General features: G+C 40.8%; 1 protein-coding gene across 2 annotated transcripts; it reads left to right on the top strand.

Annotated features, from left to right (window-relative positions):
- The first annotated feature begins 436 nt into the window (after positions 1-436).
- On the top strand, positions 437-19,201 carry myg1 (myg1 exonuclease). Of its 2 annotated transcripts, XM_031850778.1 has the most exons (8): positions 437-770; positions 1,914-2,026; positions 7,878-8,037; positions 9,474-9,623; positions 11,359-11,481; positions 11,777-11,958; positions 18,634-18,864; positions 18,968-19,201. In XM_031850778.1, exons 1-7 carry the CDS (start codon positions 489-491, stop codon positions 18,821-18,823), a joined length of 1,200 nt encoding a protein of 399 aa, XP_031706638.1. In that variant the 5' UTR covers positions 437-488; the 3' UTR covers positions 18,824-18,864; positions 18,968-19,201. The 2 variants fall into 2 exon arrangements, with proteins under 2 accessions (XP_031706638.1, XP_031706628.1); XM_031850768.1 differs by having other exon boundaries at positions 18,634-19,201.
- Positions 19,202-20,372: the final 1,171 nt, after the last annotated feature.

The following is a 20,372-nucleotide window of genomic DNA, read 5'->3' on the forward strand; positions in this document are numbered from 1 at the left end:
AATGATATGTAGCCGAACTTTAAATATTATAGTTTAGTTTTGTAGTGATATTTATACGGGATATACATTTTTATTCAAGGCATTCAAAGTTTTGTACCGTATATTAGAATATTAAAATACTGTAAGAGAGAAATGTTAAAATATGTAACAGCCATAACTATACATGTATGAGGATTTGAAAGGTTTGTTTCACTGCGCATAGCGCCCTCTGCCGTCAGAATATAAATACATTATGATATACGAATTAATTATTCCACTTTGCAATGAAATCTCTTCAGTAGATAACACGTTGAGCTCACTTCAATTATTTTACAATTATCATGGGTAGGTATACTTATTTAGATTAAAACAAACAAACAAGTAAAAACAATCACAAACAAACAAATCAAATTCCCGGGTTTCTCCGGTTCCTAAAACAGGCGCACCATATCCGGTCCGGCAACCAAATCCCTCCGGAACCATCGCATCTCTTGTGAAGTCTCGTTTGAATGTATCGTGTACGCATGATAGCACTTAATTTGACAAAAATCGCTTCTCAAGTTAACTTTGGCAAACCAGCGAGTGTTTTTAGACTGTTAAGTTCACAAGCCAACTGCCGTGGTTTGCTCTCTGTGGACGTTTCTCGCACAGCACCACGATACATGTCCAGTCAACCGAAGAGAGTCTGCACTGAAAACATGACCGTTATAAAGATCGGAACTCACAACGGCAGCTTCCACTGTGACGAGGTTCTCGCGTGCTTCTTCCTCCGGCAGCTACCCGAGTACAAGGTAGGTTCAGTATGCTGCGAAAGAAGACAAGTGTAGAGATGATGTGTGCCTGTGTTGTTCCTATTACTGCTGCTGTTTGAGTAACGTTACATGCTGTGTGGATACTACCACTACTTCAGTTTAAAGCATGTTGATGCTCTTTAAATCTGTGTGTTCAGTCTGCATTGGCTGATGTATGGATGTTTTTATTTAATGTTTCTGTCACACATCTCGTGTAATTTTCTAACTCTCCATATGGGGGAGCTGCTGTACAGATATATGGAGCTCAATATATATATATATATATTGATGACATATAGACTTATAATAATTCAAATATAATCACAGTTTACACTGTACAAGGCCGGTCAAATAAACTAGGCAAAGTAGGCAACACCTTGATGTCACAATAAATATGTTTCCACATTTAGAGGTAAGTAATTAACCAATAAACAAAGTATAAACAGTTTGGCAATATCTCTGACTATTCTCTAGGTCTGCATGTTCATTCATGATCAGGTGAGAAGCAGACATTGTGCTTACTCATCCCCAGAAAAACGTATTTACATATTTGATTATTCATGCAATGTATACTGTCGTTCAAACTGTGAAATCACCTGTTATAATTATATAACAGTATAAGATCAGACACCAAATGTATTATTTACATTTGAAATAGTTTTGGCCCCAAAAGAAGAAGAATTAAATGATTTAAAACTGGCGTTTGGTCAATGTCAACACAGTGTTTCATGAAAGGGGAGAATACTGCTGCAACCATTTTTTCCTCTACATACCCTACTATTTCAAAAAGTGCAGAAAAACGTTGGTGACCCACGATCATTATTGAACGGCAAAGGTGCAATTGGGCTTTAACGTTGCTCCTGATTGGCAGGTCAGCGCTTTTCATTGCAGCAATTTGCCATCTGGATTCTCCTCAGTGGTTGGATAGAATAGGTTTACACCGTGAGCCTCCAATGGATCCCATTAGGGTCACACTCTTGAGTGTATATATAGCTTATTAAATGGTAGAATTCATTTAAATGCAGTTGGCTCATGGATTGAAAGTGTTTATATAAAATACAGATGTCACTTCTTTCTGGAAATTTACCAGATGCTTGATAATGGATGATAGCGGGTCTATAAAACATTCTATTCATTGCACAGGATGCCGAGATCATTCGGACCAGGGACCCGACGAAGCTGGCAGAGTGCGACATCGTTGTAGACGTTGGAGGAGAGTTTGACCCAAAGAAGCATCGCTATGACCATCACCAGAGGTACAACGTTGGTAGTAAGCTGCTAAGAGATGGGCTATTTAGACATGTAACAGCTCAAATAACAGGGGCAACTAATATTGGTAATAGTTGCTCGTTCCATTTAGTTGTGCCAATAAGCCGTGTCATTGAGCCAGCCACCATCATTAATCGAATTAATTACACCTGGGCTTTTCCTGCTTTAATCTGTCATAGTTCATAATGTCTGCTGTGACAAAAATCAATTATTTTTCTCATGAAAGATGTAATTGACTAATATTAGCTAAGTGCAAATATATCTGCATTAAACAATTAGTTGTGTAATCAGATAGTTGTTTAAAATTAAGTGGAAACTATTTTCTTATTTATTTTTTATCATGTAAGTTAATTTTCAAGCAAAAATGCCAAAAAGTGATTAGCAAATGCGTGGATTTGCTGTTTTTCTCAGTTTTTTTTATTATTGCAAACTGAATATCTTTGGCTTTTGGACTCTTGATCAAAACAATACAGACATTTCAAGACATCTCCGTAGACACTGGGACATTACAAAGGGCTTCTTTCACTATCTATTTCCAAAATGATTAATTGGTAATAAACACAATCTTCAGTTGCAGGGATATAAAAATGTCACCATGGGCTTTGGGAATATTTGAAAACATTTCTTTTAGACTAATCAATAATGAATATGATCTTTTGTGGCAGCCCTATAATCAACATGCATGAAGGTAGGTTATTAACTAATTGTGCATGTCGTGGTCACAATTCACAAATTGAAGGGATTCTTATCCAAAACATTTATTTATAAAAGTAGTTGACACAGAAAAAGAGGCTATGGGATATATAACTATCAGATTTTTAAAACTCTAATATTAATATCTGTCTCTGCCTCAAAAATCCAGTATCGGGCTCTATTTCGTGTTGTTTTCACAGGCGGGAAAAATGTAATCATAAATGTTGTACGGTGTGTTCCAGAGGTGTCGATACACACGTTGGTCTTTATAGACCTAGCTTCATGTTCTCATCCTAATTGCCCCAGAAAACAAAGTGTGCAGAATCATATACCCATTACAGTATCTGGGGTCCAAAAGAGGAGAGAGTGTGTTTCCCTGTGACTTCTGTTCTGACATCCTCAAAGCACCCATAATCCCACGGTTCATGAAGGAACACACACTATGTTCTCTGCCAAATTGAAGACTGCATTCACTCGACGTCTCATCACGTTGAGTAGTAAGCCTATTCCAGTTGTCTTGTCGGCTTAATGTCGTGATGATAATCAGAGATAGCTTTTATGGACCACGGTGATAAAGATATGCCAGGGCTCTCTTCCTGGCAGGTGGTTAGTGATAATTAACGCTCTTTCAATTGAACCCCCCCCCCCCCCCCCCTGCTGTTGATTCACGAGGCACTGAGGCTGCCACGACACTGTCAGGGGCCGCAGGATGATGTGGCTGTCACTCACACGCACCGACGGGGGCAAGACGGATGTGATGGCAGGGATGGATGTAAGTGGGCTAGGGTGCTGGAGGAGGTTGCAGAGGGAGATGACGAGAACAATTAGACAGTGGTGTATAAAGTACCCAAAAGCCATACTTGAGTAAAAGTAAAGATACCTTACTGGAAAATGACTCCAGTAAAAGTGAAAGTCACCTATTAGAATACTACTTGAGTAAAAGTCTTAAAGTATCTGATATTTATTGTAATTAAGTATCAAAAGTAATTTTCTGATATTAAATGTACTTAAGTATTGAAAGTAAAAGTACAAGTAAATGCTGTTAATAAAAAAGCAAAGGGTCAGAATTATGAGAATTATCAAGTTTATTCTTTTAAGTGCTGTGGCACCATGACCAAGGACATGGAGCTGTGTTGAAAATAATTGGGTTGGCTGTGATCCATCCAGGAGCAACAATGTTCAACATAATATATTGTACATAAGTATACTTTTGCATCTGCTATGAACTTATCATCATAAATCTCAGAAAAGCAATATGACACTATGAAGGAGTTGTAACAGTGCGTTTATAAGTATGCTCATTCCGACTAGAGGACGTAGAGGGCAAATGCATCATATTGTGTTCAGCAAAAAGTATCCACTTGATGCATCAGGTCAGTGTTTTGAGAAAGGACGCCTGCCTTGTAAACTGATCTGAACACAATAGGCAAAGGTTTTGCTCAAGCTGAATCTGCAATTGGGCGACTGCTACCATCATAACTCCATCTGATCATCCACAAAATGACTCAAATATCAAAACATGATCAATACTAAAGTAACAACCCAGTCATTACTTGAACCTGAAAAATGTCCTGTTCATCTTCAAAAGACAATTCTACTACAATGTAACTTCTTTACATTCTAATAGAATGTAAAGAAGCTACAGTGTATAGAATGATTCTATTGAAGTTATTCCTTTTTTAAATGTTTTAGACGAGTCACTAATCACTTTAAAAGAGTGATTATAGCTGATTTAATTTACAGACATGAGATTGATCTTCTCATGTCACTCTCTTTATACAATGATATAAATTCATCCCCGTTTTATTGATATCTTACGAAAAGTTACTCCTCATTTTTCGTGCGTTTTTCCTGCAAAAGTCCAGCAACATGAGTCTGTTTTCGCTTGTTACATGCATACTGTCTTTTCAAAATAAACTTCCATCTTCACAGGAAACAACTAAGGTTTAGGCGATGAAACTACTTAGTTAGGTTGAGGAAAAGATCGTGGTTTGCGTTAAAATATCTACGGAAGTGGCGTTGCTTAAGTACGGAAGTCACGTCACAAATAAATCAACATTGGCTTCTCGTTTCACGCACGGCACAAACTGCGGCCTCCTGGAGGAAACACCAGTGTTTGTTTGACCCATCCACCTCTCCTCATCCCACCCGTCCTGTGTGGAATTCTACTCGTGTTGTCGCTCGCTAGCTATAGCATATAGCATCCTGGGCATCACTGGGAATCTAAACACCGCGGCTTTGAGAGCACTTGTTTTGCGCATTAACGTGATTAACCAATGATTTAACTGATTCACCAAACCTGCTTGCTGTCAGTCTGTGTTCCACCACAGTCCCCCGACGCTGGTCTCATGATTCATTTTGTTTCTAAAGATAGATTTGATTTTGTAGCGAGTAACGAAGGTTTCAGGGGAAATGTATCGGAGTAAAAGTATCAGTTTTCTTTGCAAGATGTAGCGAAGTAAAAGTAAAAGTCAACAGAAATATAAATAGTAAAGTAAACTACAGATATCCAAAAACGACGACTTAAGTACAGTAACGAAGTATTTCTACTTCGTTACTATACACCACTGCAATTAGAGTCCCATTTCAATTTAAAAACAGTGACAGTACACAGATGAAGTTGACAGCAACATCAATACATCACAGTAAGAATATGTAAGAGCCTGGAATTAAAGCATTAGAGGAGGAGAAAGCAAATAAGCATATTTAATCCGCTTATTTGCTTTGTTGTAGAGAGTTAAATGAGAAGATTGATGCCATTCTTATCATCGTAAGCTTAGCTGAGAATGAGGACTGGAAACGGCTCTGTCCCAAAGGTAAATTAATCTGCCCACCAGCACCTCTAAAGCTCACTTTTAACACGTTTATATCTTGTTAAATCTGTACAAAAACCAAAGTGTCAAAAACAAACAAATTCACCATTACCATTAGTTGGCCGGACAAAGTGATTTCCTAGAGACTCCAGGAAGTAACTGCACCCAGCCAGGAAAAAGTCCTGCAGATAACCAACGCAAAACAGGAAATTGTCCTTTACACAGAACCAGGTTTGCTGTTTTAAGACACTTGTTTATATATATTTTCAATTCTAATTTGAGAAACTACTGCAGATATGGACAACTTTTTGTCATTGAAGTTTTAAGATTTTCTTCAGCAGGAATGACAATGTGTGTCAGAGTTGGAGGCATGAGACCAAACACTGACCGAAGGTTAATAAAGCACAACAGATTAGATCCGACAGGGATTACGTTTGTGGTTGCTCACGCTAGAAATGCACTCGCTGCTTCCACTCAGCAAACAAATGTATTTTTGCAACAGTGACGCAGTACCTCCATCAGGAGAGAAATGAATCAGTTTTCTGCTGTGTTGTTTAAGTGGCTTCCACAAAGAAGGATTCGTGGACACAGCAGGCTTCCTCTTCCCCTGTATTCACCAAAGATCTATAATGCATGACAACATAGCCACAACTCTTTCAACTAAATTGGCTATTTCTGTTGGTGATCAACACATACTCTACCTCTTTTTGCGACAATTATTAACGTCCTGTATGTAGTCTAACTCAACATACAGCAAGAACTGTTCAACCTTTCCCAACAAGAGGGGAAACCCCAGCAGTCAGAGAAGCATGGATGCTGGTTAAGATAACAATGTTCTCACTGAATGAAGTCAATTCAAACCAGCCGAGGTCATTCTGACCGGAGCAGTGGATTGAAGTTGAAGAGCCTTTTTGTGACATTATTTTTGAAAAGTGGACTTGTAAAGCTCATGAAAGCCCCAACTGTGCTCTAATACAGTGTCTGTCCGTTCCGAAAGCCGAATTTCCCGTCATTTTAAGGGAGTACTGGGCTCAGAGTGAAGGGAAATGACTGGCCAGTGATATTCTTTTCATAAAGTGCTTGAGTTTCTCGACTCGCTGTTTCTCTCGTGATGCTCTTGAGTAGGAGATAGATTTCTGAAGCGTCATTTTGCCCGCATTAAATAGTTTGCAATGAAGCCCTTCTGTGTAATGACACAGTGATGAGCATAAGGAAGTGGTGTGATATAGGAAACATAGTACAATATATGCTAAGCTTAGTAGTACTTCATTCTTGCCAAAATGTGTCTTAGTGTTGCTTTACTGGCTTACCTTTGATTTAGTTCTGTGTGGTAAATGCTGGTTGGCCATCTTCTAACCACCAGCTTGATGACTTCTATTTGGTGAGCTGGTTTTCCTTTTCAACAGTTTCCCTTTTCACTCTGTCATTTTCCTCCCGCTCATTTACTCTCATCTCCTGATAATCAGCATAGAAATGCCTCAGCTTGGCCAATTAGTCCTTTTAATGGCTGTGATTACCCCCTGCTTCCCTGGCATGTCACTCATTCATTTGACGGTCTGTTTTCCGCTGTGCTGCAGCCCAATCGTCCTAATTAAGCCTGAATTAAATGACCAGCAGTGGCTGGGTGCTGGAGCCCACCCATCACATCACGTGGCTGCGTGGAGAGAACTCCGGTGGCTTCTATTCATGTGTGCTCACAAACAAGCACGCTTTCTCTTTCCGAAGCTGTGCAGAATATTTATGGATGAAAGTGCATTTTGTAATGTGCAGCATAAATCCGGACACAGCAGACATTTTATTGAAGAGGCCTGTTATAGGAAAATATGTGAATAGTCTGTTTATGACCAGAACACTAATGTTTAATCTCCCAAGTCTTGACTTTAGTGTAATCTGCTGACAGACCATGCAGTGTTTTTCATTTACATTTCCTTCATATATTACATAAGCAAAGCAAACATCAGTAATTTATCTCCACTACTACATTTGTAATGGAGGGAATAGGTTTTAGTTTATTTCCATAATCCATTAATCATTGGGTCAACAAAATGTGAAAAAATGAGTTACAAATATCGATCACAGATTTCCTAAAGCCCAGGCTGATGTTTTGAAATTGCTTGATTTGTCAGACCAACAGCCCACAGAAAGATATTCAGTTGACATGATATAAAACAGGGCATTTATGGGCTAAAACATCGTACATACTGAACAAGCTGCAGACAGTTTTTACATTAAGACATTTTTCATGCACTGTGAATTGAATATTGTCTCGGCGTTAAAAGTCCATTTCTGTTCCTGTTGCTGTCCGCTAACATAATGTCTTCCCTCTCTTCAGGACCTTTGCAGAGAGCTTCCACAGCCTGTGTCCAGAGAAGCCATGGGTGACCAAGCTCAGCTCTGCAGGCCTGGTCTACCTACACTTTGGTCGTCAGCTGCTGGTCCAGCTGACGCAGCTAAAGGAGGGCGACAGGCAGCTGGAGGTGCTCTTTGACAAGGTGAGAGGAGGAAGATGATGGATTTAGAGCAGACAGTGGATCAGCAACCATTGTGTTTCCATTCACAGCGCAAACACTCCTCGTAAACAGATGTTTTCCCTCGCCTCACTCGTATCAAACATTGCCTCGGCTGATGAATTGAATCCAAGCACTGATTTCATGGTGAAGTGGGAAGACAAAGAAAAGACAAGTCTATTAAGATGTAAAGAGGAAAAGCTAGCTCGTCCATCACAATGGACTGAAAGGACACTTATCTCTCTGCGCTTTGTCCATGGTGGTTATTTTAAAAACAGAAATCATGCAGTCGCTGTGTGTAGAAAATGCATGTTTATTGTTAAAGATTATTAAACGGCTTTGTTGAATACTCTCTTCTGATTGGTCAATTACGTCTGTTATTGCGTTATAGCAGACCGCTCTTATAACAGGTCGTTACTATGGACCTAGTTTGGTTCTCCGTACTCAGTAATTGGACAATTGTTTTTAGCGGAAACAATAAAATAATTTTTAAATCAATAAAATCATTTTAAGGATCACTGTTTTGTTTCAAACTATTGATTTCTTTAATAAGTAACTGTGTAATAAGCGGGATAATGTACAGCGAGCGGGTCATTGGGGTACAATGTGCATCACTGTACATCATCCCGTACTTAGTTTATGACTTGCCTTCGTCAGACGGTCGTAGAGGGGGATTATGAATACGCACACATAGACGGGATGTGGCAAAGTTCACTGGACACTGCAGTTATATTTAATGTGTTTTAAACAGCCAGCAGGAGGCCTCAGCACACAGGACAGTTTGATGGCCAGGCTCATTAAGCCAGCCAAATCTTAGTTCAACCATAAATATCAGCACTTTTAACTCCTATTATCATTGGCCTTTTGATGTGTCAGTTTGTTTTAAGCCCCAAATAATCCTTTTACTCACGGCTGGGGTTTTATTTATTTTGGGATGCTTCGTGTCTCTTCCTCAGCCAGTTCAGACAAACTGAATCTCTATTTTCCCCCAAAACTTGGTTCCACTTGTAAAATGTCATCTGTTTGGTGATTGACCTTCGGATCTACCGAGGACTTCACTTTTCAGCCTTAAAAATGTCTCCACTTCTCTGCTCCTCTTCCACGTCTTCCTGCAACTTTGCCATTGAATTGTAAAATTGCTGCAATTTGTCTCCTTTTGGTTATATGATCTAGCCGTTCACTTTAGCCCTCAGTAACTGCCCACACACTGTGAACAAATGGATTTCAGTCAGAATAATGTAATCCCAGTGCATTGCTCTCTCCTGAAAGTCCTGCCTTTCTTAATTACCCTGCCTCGAAAAAAAGGGATTTACTGCCAATTCTTCCTTTTTCAATATTAGCATAAACATAAAACAGCCGATTCCCATGTCATTACAGGTTCCTAACCTCTCTTGTCATGTGTCTCTTTCAATTCCTTGCAGCTGTATGAGAACTTTGTGGAGGGGGTCGATGCTGTCGACAACGGCATTTCACAGTACGACGGAGAGGCCCGCTATGCTGTCTCCACCACGCTGAGCGCACGTGTCGGCCACCTAAACCCACGCTGGAACAGCAAGAGTCAGGACACCGAGGTGAGGGATTGCATGAGTGTGAACGTGTACTCGCTCTTAGCACACAGACCGGTCTGATGCAGCACTTTTATTATGTAGCTTTTGAACTAAAGGGCACAGACATTTAATGTGTGTGGGTCTGTATCTGTGATACAACATGTAAGAGTCTCTGTGTCTTGTAGTTTCAATTTAAGGACCAAATGACTTCAGAATATAAAAACAGAATATTTCCTTTTGGCTTTTAGGATTACAGGGTTGGGTTTTGTTGAGAGGGTGAATGTAAAGATATGTAAGATTATTGAACAATAAATGTATTTACTCACATAACATGGAAATAAAAATGTCATCTGTCAAACAGCTACTTCACAGCAGAAGGTTCTCTGACTATTAAAGCCTGTGCTCTGTGGATATTGAAAATATGTGTTTTATAATTGCCTAGATTTCTACAGTGTGGCTCATGGACACTCATGGGTATTGCTGTGTGCAAACTGCTGAAGGAAAAAAAAAAACCCAGTCCAAATAACCAAAGAATTTGAGTTACTTTTGCGTAAGACAAAGAAGAGCAACACATCCTCACATTGGAGATATATATTTTCAAGTAATTATTACAAGTATAGCTGTTTATTACTCACTCAATCCCTCTTATAGTTTCAGCCCTACTTATGTATATCCAACATGATCCCAAACAGACAATAAGAAAAACATGAACTCAAATAACCAAAAGGTTTTTCAGCACAAACTAATCGAAAATACTGAAATGCAAAAATAAAACAACCTCTTTAGTTAATGACTGATATTTAACAGAAGGAACCTAAAAGGGCTTTTAACTACATCATTTAATTATAATCACACGCATACAAGACCTGCAGTGAAGGACGAATACAGACAGGTTAAGAATGTTGTGGTAAACAGATTAAATGCAATTCAGTGCAATCGGTGTTCAGAGGTTGTCTTTAGAGACCTTTTGTGTCTCTCATTAGTCGTGAGGGGAATGCCTGCAGGGAAACAGCACCAGTGTTTCTGCATGATGATACCTGCAGCCTAGCTTTGCATATATGTTGATACATTTCTTTCCCAATCGTCGTGGCTGTCTCAGTGGAGTAGCTGTCCTATTTTGTTTTTTTCTGCATTTCAGTTCACATGATTATGATTCTCGTCTTGGCACTTTCCTCCATTTACAGCTCTGAGGGATCGCAAAATTGTGTTGACCTGGTGAACTCTCAACAGTGGCTGTTTGTGATCATTACACAGCGAATGGATTTTATTTGTCTTTGCCACACTCCACTGTTACAATTCAAGGGCACCACAGCTCCCACAATCGATTGCATGCAGATTCGACTTCTGCCTGTCAAACTGTGTGCGTTTGTGACAGCACGTATTTGTGTCTGTCTTTCTCTCTCATGCTCTCTTGAGTTTCTGCTCATGAGAGCATGAGGAAGTGAGCGCAGACGAGGGTTTGTGCAGGACATGTAACGGGACCAGCTGAAGCAGGGCTGCAAGGATCAGTGTGGCGATGGTTGGTTTATCTGGCACGATGCCTCACTTAAAGTATTTGACATCAAACTGAATTGGAATTGGGAGGTGTTGCAGTAGTGACGAAAGGTGAATGATCATGAACAATTCTGTTTTTATTTTCATCAAAATTACATCTAAACTCTATTCGGTTATCAAAAAACCTCTTTCTTCATAATACAATATTCCTCTCACATTCCTACAGTGTATTTGATGCATGTATGTGGATGCATGTTTTCACCAGGAGGGCTTCAGAAAGGCTTTGACGATGGTTGGGGAGGAGTTCCTGGACCGTGTGGAGTTCTACCAGTCTTCCTGGCTGCCGGCTCGTGCGGTGGTGGAGGAGGCCGTTAAGGGCAGGCATCAGGTACGAGACGGTCCGATCTAATGTGTGCATGTTTTAGTGTTATATTTTGTCCTTTGTGAACATTGAAGCTTGGCACTTGGGTCTTGAAGAAAAAACAAACAAAAAAAAAACTTTCTGAAGCTGTCAAAATCGATTGTGCATCACTTTTGTCACCTCATTTTTAAAAGAAATACTGCAAGAAATTACACAATTAATAGTGCGTAATTCATTAGCATCAATGGGTCTGTTGCCTCTGTATTGTCCTTTATGGTGCACATTAGTAACGCACCATTTATGGTTCTCTTCTCATTTGCAGGTAGATCCCAGTGGGGAGGTGGTGTTGTTCTCCCAGGGCGGCTGTCCCTGGAAGGAGCATCTGTTTTCCCTGGAGAAGGAGCTCAAGGTGGAGACGCCCATCAAGTTTGTCCTTTACCCTGACCAGAATGGACAGTGGAGGGTCCAGTGTGTCCCCGCCGGGCTCAACACCTTCCAGAACAGGTGATTATTTTTATATTGTAAATACGAGAGCTACAAGTGTGACAGAAATTAAACATCAGAACTAGCAGGGATGTTGTGACGCTAACTAAAAGTTCTCCCAGACAGGATTTTTTTTTTTCTTTTTTAAACAGTGGTGCAAAACACAGTGACAGGCAGAGCTCCAGAGTCTCTCAGACGTGTTGAAATATGTTGAGCTCTGGTGATGGAGGCGAATCATCATGTGTGATTTAACTTTCATGCTTGTCTGACCATTTGACAGCTACTCGCGGGAGGATTGATGTGTCATCCGGTGAGAGACAAACTCCTGCTTGGATAGAAATAGGATGAAGATGATTCTTTCGTTAAAGCGCAGAGGTTCTGTTCTCACATTTCTCTCTAAGGAGTTGAAAGGATGTAAACACACTCAACACTTCCACAGAGACACCTGAGCCCTTTCTCCCACTCAGGTGTTTGTCTTTTCCTAATGTGAAGCACACCCTCTGCTCCAGATACAGCAAGCTGTTTTACAGCTAATTAGTTAAAGGCACAGTGTGTAGCATTTAGGGGGATCTATTGGCAGAAATGGAATATGATATTAATAAGTACGTTTTCTTAATAATCATCTGAAAATAAGAACCGTTTAACTTTTCGTTACCTTAGAATGAGCCGTTTATTGCCACATCCTCTTCACGGAGCCGGCCGCCATGTTTCTTCCTTAGCCCAGAAAAGACGAGCCAAACACTGGCTCGAGATGGGACCGTTTGCATTACAGTCTCTTCAATAATCACCATTGTCTACTCGGGACCTACTAATAATCTATTGTCTACTAAATAGATTATTATCTGATCCTCCAGAAATCTCAGTTTCGTCTGAGACTGCATGGTCTGTTTTGTAAAACATGGTGGAGCAGCATTTAGTTTATATGCATCCGATATCTGGAACAAACATCCTAAATATCTGAATTCTGCTTCAACTACCGCCATTACTTTTATCAACATTTTCAGCTATTTATTTCCAGAACCTTCTTTTATTGTCTCGTCCATCACTCTTGTGTGTTTTCCGTCCTTTCACGATATGCTTTTGCTTTTAAACTTCTCATGCATTTCATGCCTTCCAGACTGTAGATCGTGTTGCATCATGTTTATGCCCTTGCCTTACCTTTCCTCGTGCATCAGTCAATGCTGCTGTTCTTGTGGAGCATTCCTGCATCTTTTAGCAATAATGAGGTCCCTCAAACCCTCAAGTACGACACTTAAGCGAAAGATGCCTCACCCATGCTCATTAGATCACATTAGTATTCTTGCCTCTCTATGTAACGACAGCGATGACAAGATAGTCGCCTTCTGTGTGAATTTGTCACATGGTTCTCACCTCTGAAGTCTGTTGTTTGTTACCACCGGAGGGGAATTGTTTACCTGAGGAGCCTCTTGAGCTCTGACCCACAACGCTGCTCTTTTAACGTCATCAGCATCCCCACGGAGTCTTGTAGTTGTGTGTGGTGTTTAACTGCATCCCAGCATACAGCACACACTATGAATGTGGCCAAAGAAACCTGCTTCCTGCTCATCCTGTATCTTATGTGGAGGTACTTGTCTTTTCTAGCTGCTTGCTTGACAGCGTTTAACATCTTTGTAATCAGCAAAACACATTTTCAGTTAGATTTTTCACCAGATATTAACTGCTGCGTAAAATGCTTTGTTTTGCATTTGGTACAGAAAATCCCTCCTGCAGCCGTGTGGCTTGGTTATTTATAAAAAAAAACTAGTGCTGGGCAAGTTAACACGTTAATTTCACGTTAACGCATTCATTAATTAACGCCGACAATTATTTTATCGGGCGTTAACGCATTTTCTTAATTTATTATAATCTTTTTTTTTTTTTAATTGAAAGACAAGAGACAACACATATACAGAACAACAAGAGGATGACAAGAACAGTGGGATAAAAGCCAGCAAACATCCTATAGTCAGTAATTTTAGTGCACCTATATGCTGAAATTCACGGTAAACGCATTTAAACGGCACAGATCGGGAGCGAGTGAAGGACTTTGAAAGTTAGCGGAAAGATTAACGTGAGACAACATCCGGTTTCTTCAGACGAACATCCGGTTTTCAGAATAAGATGCCAACAAAGTATGAATTATATTCACATTAAGTATAAAACATGCTACCTGCATCTCGTGAACCAAATGTTATTGCCCTTTTGTTCATATAGCAGTACTTTTAAAATAAAAGTGCGCAATACACTACTTTTGAATTCATTATTGAACTTTGCCATAACAATGCGATTAATTGCGATTAATCGCAAAAAATCCATGCGATTAATCGCGATTAAATATTTTAATCGTTGCCCAGCACTAAAAAAAACATTTTAGTGCTGTGCTGGGTTTGGTAGAGAACTAAACCCAGCATGAAAAAAACATGCCTCGGAGCACAGGAAGGCATTGAGAAGTTGTCGCACGCTGTGCAGCTGGTGTCTATATTCAGCCAAAAGTTTGATTGAGTGAAAAGACATGTCCCTGTATCACAGCTGTACGACCGACAGTGGACAGTTTGAGTGGCAAATCTTCTCTCGCATACATTTAATTAACATTACATCATGTTTTCAAATAGTAGGCAGCAGGATGTGACCATGAAGTAGGCTGCCACTGGAAACTGTGCTTCTGCCTTCTCCAACAAAACTCAGGGTGAAGTTAGGTTTCTACTATAGAAACAAATGCTGTTCTGCACTTCTATCAGCAATTGATTATGATTATATTTTATACATGCATGCAAATTGGTTTTGTTTGAAAATGTTGTATTCAGTGCACCATGCTGCTTTACGATCCGTGTCTGATTCGGGTGTCTGCGCATCATTGCAGTTTGTATGAGAACGTTTATTTGTTTTCTTTGCACAGTAGTAGAAAGGAGTATTGGTACATGTTTCTGTATCAGGCCATATTACATGAACTACCTCTTTATCTACGTTCTCTGCTCTCCTTTGCTCTTGCGCACAAATTATGTACGTCATTTCTAGAACCTGTACTGTTTGGTGGCAGCACTTTTACAATTTTGGGACCCTCATCTTGGTGTGAGGTACAGAGACATGTTAAACTACATTATCTCATAAGCATGCACAATTTAAAAAACTGAATGAAAGTTCTTTGGTTGATGCAGTTTGCGGTTTTAAGCCTGAAAAGTCTCTTTTATGGGCTTTTTTTAATGCTGTCTTTGACTTTTTTCTGTTTTTGTTTTTTTAAGTCTGTTTTTATTTTTATGTGGCGCTTGTGTGAAATGTTTCACGCTGCCATCTTTGCCAGGATCCCCTTTAAAAAAGGAGATTAAAAATCTCAATGGTACTATCTTGGGTAAACAAAGGAAACACAAAATGCCTCCACCGGAGATTGAAACTTGTAGCTCTTTGAAAATGAAGGCAGATAATACTTAGAATGTGGAAGGAAGATACTGCTAATGCAAACAGAAATAGTCATTACTGTTACCTTTTACTGCCTGGATCATTGGTCGCACTGACCTAACATTGACCTCTCAATCCACTTCTTGATGTAAAGGATTATAGAAGAGTTGGCACATGTTTTTGTATTCAGTTAGTTCTGGGTCATTCAGAGGTCAGTTCTGTATGACTTTATAAATTGGCCTTTAAACTAAATGGAAAAACAAAATCAGAATTTATTGTCTGACATCATCACTCTTATTAGTTATTTCCCCCGGGGCACGAATCATGCAGCTTTTTGTCACATTAGTTTATCTATTATTGAGATTGTTTAAGATTGGGATCGTTCATCCCAAGCCCCACATCTAGATGAGGGAGACATTTTCATTCATGCCGAATGCAAACGATCCTCAGGGGAAATGTAATAGATGTAAATGTAAAGACAGCTTCTTGAAAAAGTGTCAAAGAGAAGATAATTGTGTCCCTGGATTCAAGGCATTTTGTTTGTAGAAACTCCTCTGAGCAAACACGTCCATTATGAAATGTGCCTAACCTACACCAAACGTATGCGCTGAAACTCTTTAACTGTAAAAGCTTTACAGAAGTAGGAAATGTTCTGTTTGCATCAGCAGTTACTTAGTACAGCTCTGATACAGTAAACAGAGATCCGGCTGATATCAGTCAGATAAAAGTAATTAACTCAGCATCCCATGCATGTTTTGTTTCCTGTAAATCCCTTGTGCAATTTCATGCTAGGATTGAGACCTCACTATCACAGCAGATGGTCTCTGAGCCACCTGACCGCCATGTTCTTCAGGTGTGTTGTAACCTCTAACAGCATGTGCTCCTATATGCTTTTATTGTGCTTTGACTCGTCTCTTTATTGACCCACTGTGGTTTGCCCAAAGACACAGGAAGAGGGTGGAATAGTGTCTTGATTCAGTCCCAGTGTGACCAGTGGCTGCTCTGCTTCCTCTTTTCGTCTCTTTACATGAGGTCCCCTTGCTCTTGGCACTCCATTAGTGTTTCTTTTCTGCCTCTCTCACCGTCTTTCTTTTGTACAGTATCTCTGTCACTGTCCTATAATCACCGTCTTCCATTGTCCTATCCGTCTTGCTCTCTTCCCATTAATCCTATTTCTCCCCCCCCCCCCTTTCCCCCTATCTCGCTGCCTCACCTTTCACTCCTTCCGCCCCTCCCTCGCCGCTTCCCTCCGCTGGACTTTTTTCCCGCTCTGCTGCAGAATCTCATCAGTTGGCAGCTCTTTCAGTTGAAAAGACAGGCACGTGTTTATGGTGGAGAAGCAACTCAAAGATCTGACTTAATACAAACATGGCGGTAGGTGTGGAGCTACATGAGAACGACGGCTTGTGAGATGGATAAAACAACATGGCTCCAGATGGCTCTTTCTCTGGGTGGCCTGCTTCCTCCCAGTGTGCATATGCTGACTCTGCGAAAGGGGTGTTGTTATCACCTTTGTCCCCGCTGCTGCACCTGGGGGGGAAAAAAGGTCTATTTTTATCCGCAACACATTGCTAAGGAAATGTGAGCCGGGAGCTGAAGCGGGTCTTCTTCTAAGATGTACTGTATAGGATGATGCTGTAGGTTGACAGCAGTATGAACTGAGCCAGAACATAATACTTTCTGGAATAACCCACTGGCTGCTGTGACACTTATCTACTGTGCCTCTGTAGAGCTTCAGCTAATGGTTATTTAGCCGGTTATTTTATTATCCTTTTTATCAATTGTTTGGCCAATAAAATGTCAGATAATAGTGCAAAACGACCATCACTATTTCATAAAGCCCCCATTTGACGTCTTCAAATGTCCGACAAATAGTCAGAAAGCTAAACATATTCCATTCAACTCGGTCTTGGGAAGTTTATTTGCTAATTGTGGTCTTATTTTTAGACCGGTCATCTTGAGAATCAGAGCTTCCGGGCCTGTCATAGCAACAAGTCATCCCCCTCCTACTCTCATTATCAGCCCTGTTGACCTTTCCTCTTGAGCTCATTTTCCAGCCATACTGTGGAGCTATCGATTGGTTGTTTCATTTCACAGGGATTAGGGTTTTGCCATGCTTTCCCCCCCCCCCCCCGGGTCTTAATAGGCACAAGTTTGTGCAGGCTTGAGATACTGGCATGGAGAGTTTCAGCGCACATGTGTACATGTGAATCATTTGACGTTATGGTTCACGTGTGAAGCTCTCTCGCTTTCTGACTATTCAACTTTTAGAGGATGTTATACACAGTGGAAATAAATATTCAAAAGGAAGCAGAGAGAAATGAACCCTTCAAAATCGAGAAGAGAAAACGCTTTTCAAATTTCTGCCGTGTTCGACAACCGTGTTACTTTATTTCTGACAAGTTTAGACCGTACACTTCCATAATTCATCAAGCATGTGACGGAGAGGAAGAGGGGCCTGATGTCTTTTTTTAAAATGAAATCTGATCCTTTTGGCAGATTTAGGCTGGTTTCTTTGGGCTTTTAAAGTTTCTTATTTTAGAAGCAGTGGATGGGCGAGAGATGAGCGATGAAGTTATGAATCAGAAAAAGAAAATCACAATCATTGCTAAATATCTCAATACTTTTAAGCACCGTAGTAATGGAGATAATAACCCCATCAAGGCAAGAATGACACAGGCACTCACAAAAGAGAGCTGGTAATGGGTTTTAAATGGCGTGCCAGGCTGCAGACAGAGGTGTATGCCACACGCAGTGGGTGGTAAATGAGCTGCTCTACATTTTTATGAATTTTCATCCTCCGTGCGTTGCATCCAGAGACCTTTTGTTGAGGCCAGCCCCGTGAACCCTTGCAGAGACTATCTTTTTCGCTGTAAGATTGCCTGTTGACTCCGTTGCCATAGCATAGCTCAAATGTGCCCATCTGGGATTTTCCACATTACGGGAGGAGAATCAAGCTGATTTGTATTGGTCTATTTGCTGGGGAAGCTTGTAGTGATGCTTTGTGTGACCGGGTCAGGTAAGGAAATCAGCATTTACCAGAGTAATGTCCTTGTGCAAAGTCACGTTGAAATAAATGAAGAAAATCAAACTAATGTCTAATTGTTGCAGCTTTATTTAGTTTTACTCTTTTATTGATGTGTTGTTGACATTCATCAGTCCAGAATAGTTAATTTTTTTATTTTCTGATTGTGCAGAAATGCACAGCACAGTGTGTTTTACCGAAGTGTCGACAGGAAGTGAGCAGCTGACCACAGAGTGTCCATCTGTAAGCCCACATGCCCTTCTGTCTTCCCGTCCCAGGCTGTCCCTGCTAGAAGAGTGGCGCGGTGTTCGCGATGAAGCGCTGTCTGAGCTCAGTGGGATTAAGGCCTGCATCTTCGTCCACGCTGGAGGCTTTATTGGCGGGAACAAGAATCAGGAAGGAGCCCTGGAGATGGCCCGGAGGACCCTGCAGGCCGCTGCCCAGTCCCCAGCAAATGGAAGCAGCTGAAGGTTCACAGAGGATAGCCAACAGCACATGTTGTTCTTAGGGTCAGTCTGTAGAGAGGATGGCAAGGATTGAAATGCTAATTTGCTGTCTCGCAGCTTGTTTGTCCCAGCTTTTTAGGGCTAATGTTTTGTTCTGCCTTGCCAGGACGGGGGATGGTATGGAAATGGCAGCCAAATAACCTTGGACCACTTCCCAAAATACCTGCAGTATATTCCAACACAGGCTCACTCTGAATCATAGTATTGACTCTTTTTGGGTTTTTCTTTCCCCCCTGTTATAAATATGGCAATGTTTTTGCAATAAAAGACTACACCCTGGTCTTTTGTTATCAGTTTGTTATTGGGTTAAATCCAGAATTAAAGCGATTGTTTTTTTTTCTGTTCTGTTCACGTCTCTCTTCTCTCACCATCGAGGAACTGTGATGCAGGCAGCCTGGCCGACTAACTCCAACATCTTCAAAGCCGGTGAATACCACGGCCTTACCTTTTCAAGGGTCGATTTATATAGACGCCTGGCCAGTGGTTCACCCTTTCATTTCCAGCATCCTGACATTAACTGTAGCACTACAAAGAGATACAGAGGCTACTTCAGCTGGCTGCCAGATCAAAGAGTTAATAATGAGGCCTGATTCATTCTGAGAAATTAAATTTCCAGACGCCACAAAGGGGTGCTTCTTATGGCAGCCGGTGACGAGGTTACCGGCTGTGGGGGCGAGCTGTACAGTCGATTTCCCTGTAATAAAGTTGGGGATGTGCCTTGGATTTTCTCATTAATACTCCAGATTTTCTTCCCCCCCTTATCTCTACCTGTTGCTCATAGCTTATTGCGTTCTCCACAAGGCTGCCCTCTCGCTGCTCTTGCGTTGTGGAACATATTGCTCGAATTTCATTGCCGTGCCTTCTATTTCCATCATTGTCGTCGTGCAAAATGCCACAGCAGTTAAAAAAAATTCACTTACATGTTGCTCTGCTTCTTTTTGTCTTTCAGTTTGTTGTTCAGTGGTGCAGACTGTTAATTCTTCACTGACGAGGCCGTTTTATCGTCTTTCTTTGTCACGCTTAATTGAAACAGAGAAGCCTGCTATGCTCTTGAGTGGATCCTGCTCAGAAATACAAACATTTTACATTTACACGGATAACACACAGTGCTTTGACTATTTTTAATAGCTTTGGAAAGGCACTCCTGTTCTTCATCTTATTTTCCACACTAACTTTGCCACACACCCACACACACACACACACACACATTTTAGTGTTATTAGTCTGCTCTCTATTCTGTTGGACCCGAGCCAAGGTCCCAATCCAATCTATACAGATTTGTGACAGCCTTTTACAGTCACGTGGTTCGTATTGTTATCTCTGCCATCTCTGTGTGGTTTTGGTATAGGGTCATAACATAATCCTTTTTCAAAGCTTGCACCTCACCCTGACCGCGAAGGTATATTCACTACAGCGGTGTAATCGCGACCACTTTGAGAGAGAAAACATGCAATGGACAAGAAGACAAAAACGGAATGTATTGATTTGAGTTTCCAGCCACCACATTACCC

The sequence above is a fragment of the Anarrhichthys ocellatus genome, unplaced genomic scaffold (assembly GCF_004355925.1).
Source record: "Anarrhichthys ocellatus isolate YVR2014 unplaced genomic scaffold, GSC_Weel_1.0 scaffold1, whole genome shotgun sequence".
NCBI lineage: Eukaryota > Metazoa > Chordata > Actinopteri > Perciformes > Anarhichadidae > Anarrhichthys > Anarrhichthys ocellatus.